At 43.0% G+C, this 14367-nt stretch overlaps 1 protein-coding gene across 5 annotated transcripts in view; it reads right to left on the bottom strand.

Moving 5' to 3' along the window:
* ASH1L (ASH1 like histone lysine methyltransferase) overlaps positions 1–14367 on the bottom strand; it is a 116252-nt gene that overhangs the window by 59102 nt on the left and 42783 nt on the right. For 4 of the 5 annotated variants that reach the window (XM_081025485.1, XM_081025484.1, XM_081025483.1 and 1 more), the window contains one exon: positions 7255–11821. In XM_081025485.1, coding sequence (XP_080881611.1) covers positions 7255–11821 — 4567 coding nt within the window. Of the gene's footprint in view, positions 1–7254; positions 11822–14109; positions 14174–14367 lie in introns of those variants that run through there. The other variant, XM_081025487.1, reaches the window with a different exon arrangement.

The following is a 14367-nucleotide window of genomic DNA, read 5'->3' as shown; positions in this document are numbered from 1 at the left end:
CAGTACAGTGCAAGAATTCTCCTCATGTTAACATCTTACGTAACTATGGTACCTTTGTCAAAACTATGACATGACATTGGTGTAACCTTTTCATTTACGTCCTTTTCCTATTCCAGGGCCCAACTTAGGACGTCACGTTGTATTTAGTTGTCATGACTCCTTAACCCATTTCCTTTGATCTGTGAAAGGTTCTCAAGCTTTCCTGTTTTTTCAGGTCTTTGTTCCTCTCAAGGCGTACTGGTCAGGTATTTTGTTCCTTGTTTTGTTTTGTTTTCTTATGCTAAGACGGGGCTTATGAGTTTCTGGACAGAGTATCACAAGGCTGAAGCTCCCTTCTCACACTACACCAGAGGTGCCCGTTCCCATCGTGCCAGATCACCAGGCACGTTAGCCTTGCACTTGGTTAAGGCGCTGTCTGCCAGGCCTCCTTCCGGTGCAGTTACACTGTTCCTTTTCCATACTCTGTTCTCAGGAGTTAGGTCACGAGATCCAGCCCACAACCAGCAAGAGGGGCGTAAGCTCCAGCTCCTTGAAAGGACAGTCTGCATGGATTGTAAGGAAGGGTGTCCCTTTCCTCCGTTTATTTAATCAGTCATTCATTTATACTGGCATGGACTCATGGGTACTTCCCTTAATTCTTTAAGTTATAATCCAATACTGTTGTTATTTATTTTGTTGCTTAAACTGCCCAGTTTTGGCCATTCAGAGCTGTTTTAGGATAACAACGTCACGAAGGTAAGTGACGATTTTGTAACACATGGTATAATAAGTACTTTTTTGGACATTTCAACAGGATACCAATTCATGTATAATGAATCTATCTCTTCAAGTTCAAGTTATGGAGAAAATATCAACTGAAGACTGAGAAGGTCAAGTTAAAATAACACAAAATTTAGTTATGTTCTTTTTATACTTGAAGAAAAACTAAAATAATCACAGATTGAGAAGATACAATTATTTCCTTGACATTATAAGAAAGAGTAAATAATAAACCAGTCAGAACTGCCGTAAAATGTTAAGCTGTAAGAATTTTAATTGTCTGCATCTCCTCATTTCCCTTTCATTCCTTAACCCCCAGAAATCTAACATTTGATACTATGGAAACGGCTCTTAGATCACGGCTCTTAGATTAAGATAATCTGCCAAAGCAAAGCAAACCGTCTACTTTCAATCCTTATCTAACTGGTCTCTGTAGCACTGACACTCCTGACTACCAGGTCCCGTAGGAAACCCAGAGTGTGTTCCCCCGAAATATTAACCTACCCTTCCTTCGCATGGCTTCAACAATCACGTCTACACCTTTTGGCTTCAGGCTTGAGTTCTCTTTTAGCTGCAGACCCGCCTCGCTCGCTCAACAGCATATCCCCACTCCAGTCTGCCTCCAGCCCTCTCCTCTTGCGTGCCGCCTCCATCACATCACCATTCAACCAACTGCCCGACAAAGCCATCTTGTAGACACTCGAAAATCGTTGCCCCTTTACTGACCGCTTTTAAAAATCTGCTAAGAAATCTACGTATTTTCGTGTTTCCCCGAAAATAAGACCTAACCAGACCATCAGCTCTACTGCGTCTTTTGGAGCAAAAATTAATGTAAGACCCACTCTTATTTTACTATAAGACTGGGTCTTATATAATATATAATATAGTATAGCATAGTATAGTATAATACCATACTAGGTATAATATAATACCGGGTCTTATATTAATTTTTGCTCCAAAAGACGCATTAGAGCTGATGGTCCGGCTGGGTCTTATTTCGGGAAAACATGGTACTTGTGAATACATCTCTATCACGGCCTTATTAAAACCCCGTAATATTTCACTGGGACAATTTCCAAACTGGTCCACCTGATGTTTCTCTAATCCGTCCACCATACAGCTGTCATTCTTCTGCTCTAAAACCGCCCCTTGCCTACAGGGTAAACTCCAGACTCCTTGGTACCTTGTATATAAGCCAGGGGCTTTATGATCGGACCCCGCCTACCTTTCCAGCCTCATCTCGGGGCCCCGTACCTGACTACTTACAGGTACCGAAGCACAGTACCTGACCCAGAGAAGCTTATTTCTCTGTAAGAAACAGTCTTCACCCTCTATTCTTCGCACACCCAACTCAAAACCTCTTCCTAGCTCCTTTTAAGTGAGTCCCTCTTTTCTGTGCTCCCCAAAACACACTGTGAATATTTCAATTTTAGCAGCTATTGATAATTACATATATGTCTGTGTTCTCTGCTGAACTGTAAACTTGAGGGCAGAAATGGTATCTTACTAATGCTTGTACTCGCATCTGGCAAACAACAGACACACAATAAGTGCTGAAGGGACAGCTACCAACATAATGGTAAGATAAAAAAATCAAGTATATAAAGTTTTGTCTAAACAAAACAAGTTCTGACTTTCAAAGCGATCCAATTACAAGATACCACACGCCTTATTTAGTACTTTTTACTTATTTTCCTTAACTAAAAATCTTTTCCTCAACTGGCTTTAAGAGGACAGGTAAATCAGTTTTCATGTGTACCTGAAAAACAGTTCCTATTGGAAAATCAAGTCATGTCTATCCACTTATCAAAAGAGTAATTGTGAAGAAGATGGAGAGATTCCAAGATATAGACCAGTTAACACAAGAATTTAGACGTGTGATATAATAACGAATACATTTGTTCTTGTTTTTTCAAAAAAAATTTTTAAAGAATATATCTGCTCTTTGTCTCTGAGTCCTGGCACAGAGCTTCAAAAATCTTTGGAATTTCCTGAGGGATAGAAGTGTCTTTCTTTGTTATGTCAAAGAGGTGACTTTAGGTGGACCCCGAGATAGCTTCAGGAGAGGGGTTGATCACTACAAAGACCAATCACATGATCAGAGGGATGAAACTCTGGACCAGCATCAGGAACAGTGGATGGAGGGCAGCTGGAGACTGAGGGCCAGCACGGGGCCACTGGTTTAACTCCACCATGCCTATGGAATGAAGCCCTGCTCAGAACCTTGGACATAGAGGGCTGGAGAGCTTCTTGGCTGGTGAACACAGTGGTGAGCTGGGTGGGACGGCCACACACCCAGATTCTACCGAGAGAGGGCCTGGGAGCTCTGTGTCCCCTTCTTGCCCAGACAATGCCCTATGCATCTCTTCAATTCCTGATCTGTATCCTTTATAAGAAAACTGTACTTATTCATAAATACGTGGTATGAGTAAATTCTACCAGATTATCAAACTCAAGGGATTGTGGGAAATCCCAAATTTGTAGCAGGCTGGCAGAAGAGTGGGTGAATTGGGGACGATGAAACTTGCAGCTGGCATCTTAAGTGAAGGCAGTCGTCCAACGACTTTGCTCCTGACCTGTGGGGTCCTCCCTGACTCCAGGTAGGAGTATCAAAAGTGGAATGAATTGTAGGACAGCCAGTCAGTGACAGAGAATTGGTGTCAGAGCAGTGACATCACAGCGGTCTCAACGTTTTTGTGTGTTAATTTTTAAAAGGAGAGAGCAAACAAGGCAAGTTCTTGTTCTTAAAGCACGTATCTTTGCATTGGTTAGACTTCCCTGCTATCCCATTCCCTGAGGACCCTGAAATCAGGCTCACATTCATCCTCACCCCAAATCCTTTGACCAGCCCCTTGGGTAACTTTAATGTCCATGTAGATGACACATTCAACAACCCAACGTGTCATCTCACCTCACCTTCATCTCAATTCCCCACCTGTTACAAGCTCCTTCTCATACAACTCTTAAATCAGGGGCCTCAAACTAAAAATGTTCCTTGGAACCCGATAGACTACTTCAATTGCTGAACCGGACCATGTAACTCACAGGAAACAGGACTGAGGCAAACTGCAGAATGCGGCCCCAACTGGGGGTTGGGGCGCTGCCACGGCGGAGACCGATGACATCCAGCAAATGTGGATTGGCAGATGTTCTCATTTCTTTAAAAAGAGAAGAATTCTGAAGTTCTACATGAAACCTCCATATTTTTAAATTTTAGCAATTAATTTTTAAAAAACAGTAGAGATCATCACACAAACCAAAGGCTGACAGTTTTTATCCACAATCTGAAATACTGCAGCTCCTCAGAGCTGTCCAAGGCTCTCCTTTTCGTGTTCGCCATCCTCTCTTAGGGAAAGACCACTCTCGTGATGACCGATAGACGATTCCTAAGTGCACAGTCTACTTTTACCGTGTTTCTGCAAAGGAAACTTGCTCACATACAACGGATAAACAGCAGACTACCAGGATGACATGGCAGCTGTAGGAACTCACACGATTTTCCAAACACATTAATGTTTAGAAGCAGCGGAACAAAGAGAACACTAACAGAAGCGAGACGCCGAGGCAGTGCATTCCCAATGCACGGTCACCCTACATTCTTCGTCTCGGCTCCAACTGGCCAGACTTTCCTACAAGTGCTTACTGTGTGGTTTCCCCAATCTTCACAAAAGAAACAAACAAGGACAATACACCAGAATGAGCTGTATCTGAGATCTCTTCATTTCGCCGCCAATGAAATGCTTTTGTGTCTACAACTCAGCAGCTTCACCCCTTCTTTTCACCTATCAGGCTACCTTCATATTTTCCTAAAAAGTCCCTATGTTTACTGTAGTATTTTTATTTATTTATTAAACAATTTAAAGTCCTTTTAACAGTTGCTGGTATTTTCTAGAATTATTATTTTTCTTGGTGCTCTGGTTACAAACTTGCACAGGTTTTAGGAATCTGCTCCCAACTCTATCTATCCCAGAAGGCCTTTGATTTTTAGTGAATGATACCGCCAAACCAATTTTTCAGAACTCATAGTGAAATGCCCGTATGTCCAGCTCAAGCATCTCTATTGAGCTCCGGAACTAGATGTCCAACTGCCTGCCCCAGAGCCGCCCGAATGTTCTCCCGGCTCAGGTGTGTAACGTGTGCTCTGCCTCAGCCTGTGGATGAGGCCACAGCACACACCCACATGTTCTCACGAAGTCTGCGCCCACCTTCGTGTAGGGAACACCACCCACCTCACCTGGACGACCGCGACCGCCTGCAACTGTTTTCCCTACAACCACTTTTGTCCTCTACAATTCAGTGCTCACACCTGAGCCAGAATGAACGTTTAAAAATGCAAATCTAAAACCAACACTCCCGAGTCCTCTGCTCTTAGTATAAAACCCCAAATCTTTTCATATGGTCTGGCCCCTTTCTTTCGCCAACTCTCTCACCATTCCCTTTTGTAGTCCCTCTTCTCCCACGATGACACCCCCACCCCAAGGCTTTTAAATATGGAAGCTCCTTTCCAGCTCCGGATCTTCAAAGTGTCCTCCGCTCAGCTTGAGAAACTAGCGGCTCCTCATCTTACAAGTTTTAAGCCCTACCTGAAAACTCTCATCTGAGCAGGTCAGCCCTCCCCCTTCACAGCAGCACCCTAACACTGCTATACCCACTCTGCAGGAGGCTGCTCAAGTCCCACATTCTTTACGTGCTCTCCACTCTATCGTTCACGGCCACTACGCTGCCAGTGACCGAGCGAGACCTCAGGCCTTTACTCTCCACTAGTACGTGCCAGGGACTGGAACTGTGCGAGGTGCCCTGGAATTCAGGAAGTACATGAATGAGTGAACGAGGAGTCGATAAATGAGTGGAATTCTGTTTACCTAGCTAACTGCTGCTCAGCCTTCAGGTAACAGGTTAGGGTCCCTCTCTCGGGGGATCTGGCTGAGTGAGGCCCCAGAACCCTGGACTTTCTCCTCTGCTTCCACAGCCCTCACAGCAATTTGAATTACATTAACGTGCACTTTGTTTAGGACCCGTCTGCTCCACTCTAAAATTCCCCGAGAATAGTGAGCCCACAGGCCTTGTTCCCCAGGCCATCACGAGACCTGCAAAGTAGAATGCCTGGCAGACAGGAGACAGTTCACAACTCTTGTTGATTAAATATATGTTTGTCAAAAATTTGCTGAGATGGTTACTAGACTTATTGTGGTGATCACTTTGTAAAGTATATAAATGTTGAATCACTGTTGTGCACCCGACACTAATATAATATTGTCTGTTGTATGTCAACTATGATTAAAAATGAATTAGAAAAATAAAATCTAAAAAACAGTAGTGAGTGAATTATTATAATTAAATACCTTATTAAAATGTCCTAGATTACCTATTTCTCTGTTATTAAACAAATTTTAAAGATGCAAAAAAAAATTTTTTTGTTGAGTGAACCTAATTAAAGTTTAGGATTTTTTTTCCTTTTATGATACTACATTGTTAACAATGCTTAGCTTCTCCATCAAGGTATCTTTTATTTTTCAAGTTTATGAATAATGAAAACTAGGAACAAAAACTCTTGTCTTTGAGGGAGCTCATCATTTCCTCTACTATTCAGGTTTTTAATCTTTTGGGTGAAAACAATACCAATTAGCATCTGTGTGATTATTATGTGCAAATCACTTTGATTACACTATAATCCCATTGACTTCTTATAATAACCCTATAAATCCCATTTTATAGGAAGGGATATTGAGGCTTAAAGAGTTTACTTGGAAAATCCAATGAAATGTATGGACCTTCTCTTAAAAACTACACACAAGCATACACACATATAATTTTCCTTATAGCGCCAGAAGTTTTATGGATTTCCTAGAGTTAATTTACAAACGCAAACGGTTGAGATCTTTGATAAAAAAACTCTTGACTTAGAGAGAGCTTCTATATGAATGGGCAGTGCTTCCGCTTTTCAATTCTTAAGACACTTTCTAGATATTACGAATGCATTATCTAGGTTGGTATTATGTCATTTTATATGAATAGAAGCAGCTTTTATAAAGTTACTTAAAGGAACTCTGCAAAATGAAGTCCCTCTGAATTTTCAGTTACATTTTGTGAAGCTGATAATTTGGATGCTTAGATTTTTGAGACATACAGAATATTCTTCCTGCAACACAGACGCATTTATAATTATCGCATTTAGTATACACTAAAAATTCTGCATAGCTACTAACATATCTATGAGCCATTCCTCACTAAAGAAACTGTGTTAATAGCCTTTTTGAGTTAAGAAAGATAAATTACTTTTCCTGGTTTCAAAAAGCTGAGTATGAATTAATGCAAAGACAAGCCTTATCTCACTTCTCACATCTACTGAAGATGAAAACTACCAACATTTCAACACATATTTATAAAAACAAAAGCCAGTAGTCCTACTAAAAGTTCATGTCCACGTGTCAGGCAACCAGTGGGCCCAATTATCGATTTGTCTAACCCAGTGACAGGCCGTGAGGACCCCCTTACCTGCCAAGGCCTGGGCTGGCCTCCCGCTGGAAGGCAGAAGCTCCTTCCTGTGAGGCCGACTCAGTGACGTGTCCTGTGCAGAGAACAGTCCGGGGCTGTCAGGTAATTTCTTCCGGCCACTGGAGTTAGGGTTTGAGACTCTGCAGCTGCCTACTGCACTTGTGAAAAGGTTTGTGTGTTCATCACTGCTGGCCAGGTCAGAATTGGGAGTGAATCCGCCAAGGGATAAACTTGGAGAACTTTCCGAACAGTCAATCTGTAAAGGTGTCTGCAATCCCAAGGCCAAAGGATTAGATTCTGAAGGCTCTCGGTGGACCCACGGTTCTTCTCTGGTTATTAAACTTTTTGAGGGAGAGAGATGAGGGCAGGACAAGTGACAGCGGTGCTTTTCCTTATGCTTGTATCGCTCTCCGACAGTGTCCTTTCCGAATCGATAGCGCTTTAGTGACTCCAGGACGGATCTGGAAGAACCAGTGTCCATGGGAACCTGCGGCTGCTCGGAGGACCGGTGTTCTCTGTGTTTGTGCCGGTGCCTGTGTTTGTGCTCCACCATCCAACCATAGGCCATCTCAGGGGGGACGCTGGGGTAGGTGCTCATGGAAAGGAGGGGAGTCCTGCTGGTGGTAAGAAAGGCCTCCTGGCGAAGCAGCTTATGCTTCTTCTTGTGGTACTTGGTGGGATTGAGAAGCAAATGACCGGCATGCATGTAGGAAGGGGGGGGAAGTGGCGTGGTGAAAGAAGGGGACGGCGGGGGTGGATAGAGAGTGGGGGGGTACCTGCCATAGTAACCTAAGCCTATGGGGGCAGCGGTGAGGGGGGAGGGCGAGTAAGGCATGCCGTAGGAGGGATAGAATCCGGTACTCGAAAGAGGAAAACTAAGGCTATGCATAAAGGGCATTTCGGCCATTGCCTCCCTCATCTTAGGGGGTCTCCCTCTCTTCTTTTTTAGGTCAGGTTTTCGGATGTAGTGCAAAGGGTCTAAGGGGAAAGAAGGATGTGTATAGAAACTATTGAAGTTGATCCGAAAAATAGTTGGCAGGAGGTCTCGGGGGATAAAGTGATGGCTTCGATGGGTGATTCGAATCTCACTCAGACGACTGATTAATTCCTCCAGCTCTGCAATAAAGTCTGGATCCTGTCTATTTCGGAGTTGCGGGTATTTCTTTTTCCGTTTCCGTTTCTGCCTTTTCATCTTGTCATAGCTGAGGTAATCATGATTCCTGCGCTTACATTTGTGTTTGTGTTTTTCTTTAAGACTGCTGAGGACTGTCGAGGTTTCGGGGGGGATCAGAGACACGTGCTCAAAAGAATGCCGCCTCTTTTTCTGCCCACAGAATTTCTCCGCCCTGTCCGAGGTGCTGTTATTGTCTGTTCCGATTCCACTGTCGCTGGGAATGGTCTCATCACTGTGTGACTCACTAATGGGAGAAGGAGTGGCTTCTTTCAGAGATGTGAGCTCACTCAAATGGGAGGGAGAATTTGGCAACAGAGTCGGAGGAGATAAGCGCCTCCTCCCCTTGGAGGCCTTCTTCATGGCCAGAGTCGGGATCACACTGCTCTGTCTGGAGTGTAAATGCAAGTAGGGCACCGCACTGGGCTCCACGAAGCCTGCGTCGCTGCTCACAGGGCTCTGCCCCCCGCTAGCCCCAGAGGACTGGGAGCAAACGGGCGACGGAAGGATCTCGGAGCTACTGGCAGACGAGGGCAGTAACGGGGGCAGGGGCTGTCCAAATGCTGACCCGGCTGCCTGCTGAGCGGTCTGCTCAAGAACAGCAAGGCTGGCGGGGCTACCAGAGAGAATGCCATTTAGGACAGTTTTGGGTTTGCGGCCCCTCCTCTTTCCAATGTAAATGGTTCCTTTCTTGCTGACATTGATCTGCTGGCCCAATTTAGAGCCGAATGTGGCAGCCAGACTTGACACGGTGTTATGGAGCTTGGATTGCACTTTCCCTTTATTACTTGATTCTACAGAGCTTGAAAGAATCTGATTCAATAGTTTCTTTCTCTTTAAAGTCTTCATTTTATTTATTTTGCGGATAATTGTTTTCATCAACTGTCCATTGTTTCTCTTTGCAATTTTTTTATCTGGGTCCATCTCCAGGTCCCTCATACTGCAGACAGGTGGCCTGGGACTGTCATCTAGATCTTCTGGATCTTGCAGCTGATCCTCACTCTCAAAGAAATCACTGCTACTGCGGTGGTGGTCACTTTCCGACTCGAGCTTGCTTGGACTTTCGGTGGCAACAAATGGAGCCACTGACAGGACAGGTGGCTTCATCTTGACTGGGGACCTCATCTGCCTCTTGGGTCGGCCTCTCTTTTTCGGAAAAGGAGACACAGACAAACTTTGTTTGAAGGAAGGAATTTCAATTTCTGGCTGCAAAATTGGGGGTTCTTGTTCTTCCTTAGACTGCAAAGAGAAAACTTTGGAGGCAGGGATTTTTAAAGTCCTTTTAGGTGGACCTTCCAGTTGCGGCATCTCCTTCGATTTAGGTCTCCCTCTTTTGGGCTTGTAAATATCAGACAAGAGGTCACTAGGGACACACATGCTGGAGGACAGTTTGTGAGTAGCAAAAGACTTATGCGATGGTTTTTCACTGTCAGTCAACAGAGCAAGAGACGGAGTGGTGGATTTGCTCAGCTTTGGCAACCGGCGTTTCAGGAAGTCGTGATCTACAAATGAAGACGGTCCAAGGTTTTTCAGGAACTTGGCTGGCTCCGAGTTACTACCTGATAGTGAGCCACAGGAAACGTTTTTAAAAAGCTCTGATCTTTCTAATTCTAGCCCTTTTGGGGACCGGCATGTGCTTCTTGCCACCACTTTAGTCCACCGAGTTTTTCTTCCTTTCCTTTTTTTTAATGGTTTGGACTGCAAACTAGAGCTCAGGCTCTCAGCAACTTGGCAGTGTTTGTCAGATGCAGTGACTGCACCCAGTTTTAGAAAGGGCTTGCTGCTAAATAAACTAGTGAAATTAACAACTGAAGGGGTAATTGTATGAATACTGGATTCAGAACTCAAACTTGGCTTTTTTCCCAGAGAAGAGCTTATTCGTGGAATATCTATATGTGTAGCTTTGGAATCACTCAGGTCTTTATCAATCCCTTTACATTCAATACTCATGCTATGACCTACAGACCTATGACCAATGTTCAAGTGGGTACCTTCACAAGTAAATTGGTTCTTTCCACCAGATTCAGAAATTTCTTCCATTAGTTCTGTGGTAGGACTTACAAGTAACGGGTTAGGAGCCAACTGTGAAGAACTTTCAGGTGGACTTCTGGTTAAAGGATTTACAGACACAGTGGGTGACGGGGAAGGGAGAGTGCTTTCTCCTACTGCACTAAAAGGGGATTTCGCTGTAGACCCGTCAGAAACACCTCCCATCTGAAAGTCTGGAGAAGTGCAATATGCGGGAGGCTGCTTTTCATGCTTTGAGGTTTCATATGAGCCCCTATCACTGGATGAGAAACTGTCTTGCTGAAGGCATGTTCCTTCATTAAACATTTCTTTCTCTAAATTGATGATTTCTTTTCGAACTGAGAACTTTTCCAATATGCTTTCTTTACTCTGCCGCATGACGCTCTTCTCAAACGTTTTGCCGGCGGCACTGTCCTTCAGGGATTCAGACAGTTCCTGGCTCTCATGACCACTGATGTTTGTGCTACAAGAAGCCCTCAGGGGCTCCTGAGTGGGGAGCAGTGCTTCGGCTTTCAGGTTCAGGGCCTCTTTACTGACCAGTCCTGCCATAGGACAGCTCACTAGTCTCTTGCCAATGTCCTTACTAACTAATCCCATTGCTGCATTTGCGACAATCTTCTTTGCACAGTCCTTGGCCACGAGGCCAACAGTAGACCCCAACTTCTTTCCTAAGTCTTTGTTAACCAGTCCAACCACAGTGCCAAATCCCAGCTTCTTTCCAGACTCCTTAGTCACCAAACCTGGGACAATCCCGATTCCTAGCTTCTTCCCTGAGTCCTTGCTCAGCAGTCCCACTGTAGTGATCGCCCCTGGCTTTTTGCCCAAGTCCTTATTAATGAATACCGCTGTAGTGCCAGTTCCTAGCTTTTGCACAGAGTCCTTACTGACCAGCCCCACCGCTGCATTAAACACCGGCTTCCTCCCAGGATCCTTAGTTACCAAGCCCAGCGCTGTGCTGATCGCTGGTTTCCGTATGAAACCCTTATGTATCACGCCAGCCACAGAGCCGACGCCCGCGCTCCTGGTCAAGCCCTTGCCCACCAGTCCTGCAGCCGCAGTGCCAGCCCCCAGCTTCTTCGGTTTTGTCTTGGAAGACTTGGAGGGAGGACAAGTTGCAATAAGCTGTGCCAACTTCTCTGTTACACTCGTTCCTCCGTTAAGTAATGCTCTGTCCTTTAAGTCAGGATCCCGGCCACCAACCAGAGCAGAGGCCGCTGCGTTAATGTAATCTGTCATTTCGGAGTGGACTGGAGAAAGCTTCTTAGACAAAGGATTGTTTTCTCCCTGTGAATGAAGATGGATGCTTTCTTCAGATTGGCATTCAATGGCGGCAACATCACCTGCTTTCTTGTACAGTTTTGAAGGGTCCTAAAATTTGAACAAGAAAAAGGTTTCAGAGAGAGTAAAGCTTATACCACTTCAGTTTAGTATTACATTTGAACAAACTAATCGATCACATATCAGATATAAGATAGGCAATAGTGCTTTAAAAAAAAAATCTAACTGAACTAGAACAAATAATCCTAAAATTGATACGGAATCACACACACACAAAACATGACTAGCCAAAGCAATCCTGAGAGAAATAACAAAGTTGGAAGTATCCAGCTCCCTGATTTCAAACTACACTACAAAACTATAATAATGAAAACAGCATGATACTGGCACAAAAACATACACAGATCAATGGAACAGAATACAGGACCCAGAAATAAACCCACATGTATATGGTCAATTAGTCTACGACAAAGGAAGCAACAATGTACCATGGAGAGATGACAGGCTCTTCAACAAGCCGTGTTGGGAAAACTGAACAGATACATGCGAAAGAAGAAAGAAAGTGGACCACTCATATACCTCATATACAAACACAAACTCAAAATGGACTAAAGGCTTAAATATAAGACCTGAAACCATAAAACTCCTAGAAGAAAACATAGGTAAGCTATCTGATATCAATCTGAGTACTATCTTTGGATGTGTCCCCTCAAGCAAGGGAAACAAAAGCAAAAATAAACAAATGGGACTTCCATCAAACGAAAAAGCTTCTGTACAGTGAAGGAAACCATCAAGAAAACAAATACAACCTACTGAATGGGAGAAAATATTCACAAATGATATATCTGATAAGGGGTTGACATCTAAAATATAGAAGGAACTCATACAAGTCAATTACAAAAATATATAAACAATGCAATAAAAAAATGGGCAGAGTAGATGAAGAGATTTTTCTCCAAAGAGGACACACAGATGGCCAACAGGCACGTGAAAAGGTGCTGAACGTCACTGATCATCAGGGAAATGCAAATCAAAACCACAATGCGATACCGTATCACACCAATCAGAAGGGCTGTTATCAAAAAGTCAGCAAATAACATGTGTTGGCAAGTATGTGGAGAAAAGGGAAGCTTTGTGCGCTTTCGGTGGGACTACAAATTGGTGCGGCCACTCTGGAAAACAGTATGAAGGTTCCTCAAAAAACTAAAAATATAGATCCACCATACAACCTAGCAATTCTACTTCTGGGTATTTATACGAAGAAAAAGGAAACACAAACTCAAAAAGATACATGCACCCCTATGTTCACTGCAACATTACTACAGTAGCCAAGACATGGAAGCAACCTACCGTGTTTCCCCAAAAATAAGACCTAGACAGACCATCAGCTCTAATGCATCTTTTGGAGTAAAAATTAATATAAGACCCAGTATCATATATTATATTATATTATACCTGGTATTATGTTATATTATGTTACATTATAAGGTAAGACCCAGTCTTATAGTAAAATAAGAGCAGCTCTTATATTAATTTTTGCTCCAAAAGACGTCTTAGAGCAGATGGTCCGGCTAGGTCTTCTTTTCAGGGACACACGGTAGGTCTGAGGTGACAGATGAATGATCACAGATGTGGTACATATGGACAATGAACTATTACTCAGCAACGAAAAAGAATGAGATCTTGCCACTTATGACAACACGGACGGACCTGTTGTATTATGCTAAGTAAAACAAGTCAGGCAAAGAAAAGACAAATACCGTATGGTTTCACTTGTGTTTGGAATCTAACATAAGACTTACAGAAACAGAGATCAAACTGATGGTTGATGAGGGGTGGGAGGGTTGGGAGGGTGGACAAAAAAGGTGAAGGGGAATATACTCAACAGTATTGCGGTAAGTTTGCATGGTGACAAATGACCACTAGATTTAGTGTGGTGATCACACTGAAAGGTATAAAAATGTCAAATCACTACACTGTACACCTGAAACTAATATAATATTGTATACCAACTATACTTAAATTAAAATTAAATAAAAATAAAAAAACCTAATAATGTTACACGAATGCCAAAGTATGCTAGTTCTGCTGCTATTTCAGAGGCCATCAACACGTTATGCTGGTTGACTTTCAACCATGTACATCTCGTTTTTACTGGGTATTTAGAAATATCCCTATGATATTTTGTGACATTGCTTTTAAAAGGCAAATTAATAGTCTACTTTCATCTTACTTTAGACTGACTAAATACACATTAGCATATGAATGTACTGTTTTTGAAAAGAGAAGTAATATCCCATGGTCCTCTTTTCAAATCATGGTTTATCGCCCGCCTCCTCCATTGATTTCAAACCAATACAGGACAATCTCAGACTTACTTCCACTCCTTTAACGCTTCTCAATTATAGTCTTTAACAATCAAGTTTTCTCTTAATTTGAGGGCTATAGAAAAGACAATAAAATACATTCAAATCTTCTTTAAAATGTTTTTATATAAAATCTTAAGAGTTGGAAGTAACTTTTAAGTCATTAATGTAACTTGCTATCTAATGCATGAATCCTCACTATATACTTTACAAATAAATTATTTTTTACAACAGTCTGTTTTACTTTTGGATGACAAAGGGTTTTTTCTT

Source organism: Rhinolophus hipposideros (genome assembly GCF_964194185.1).
Source record: "Rhinolophus hipposideros genome assembly, chromosome: 19".
Taxonomy (NCBI): Eukaryota; Metazoa; Chordata; class Mammalia; order Chiroptera; family Rhinolophidae; genus Rhinolophus; species Rhinolophus hipposideros.
The sequence above is the reverse complement of the archived record's forward strand: the minus strand, read 5'-3'. Positions and strand labels throughout refer to the sequence as shown.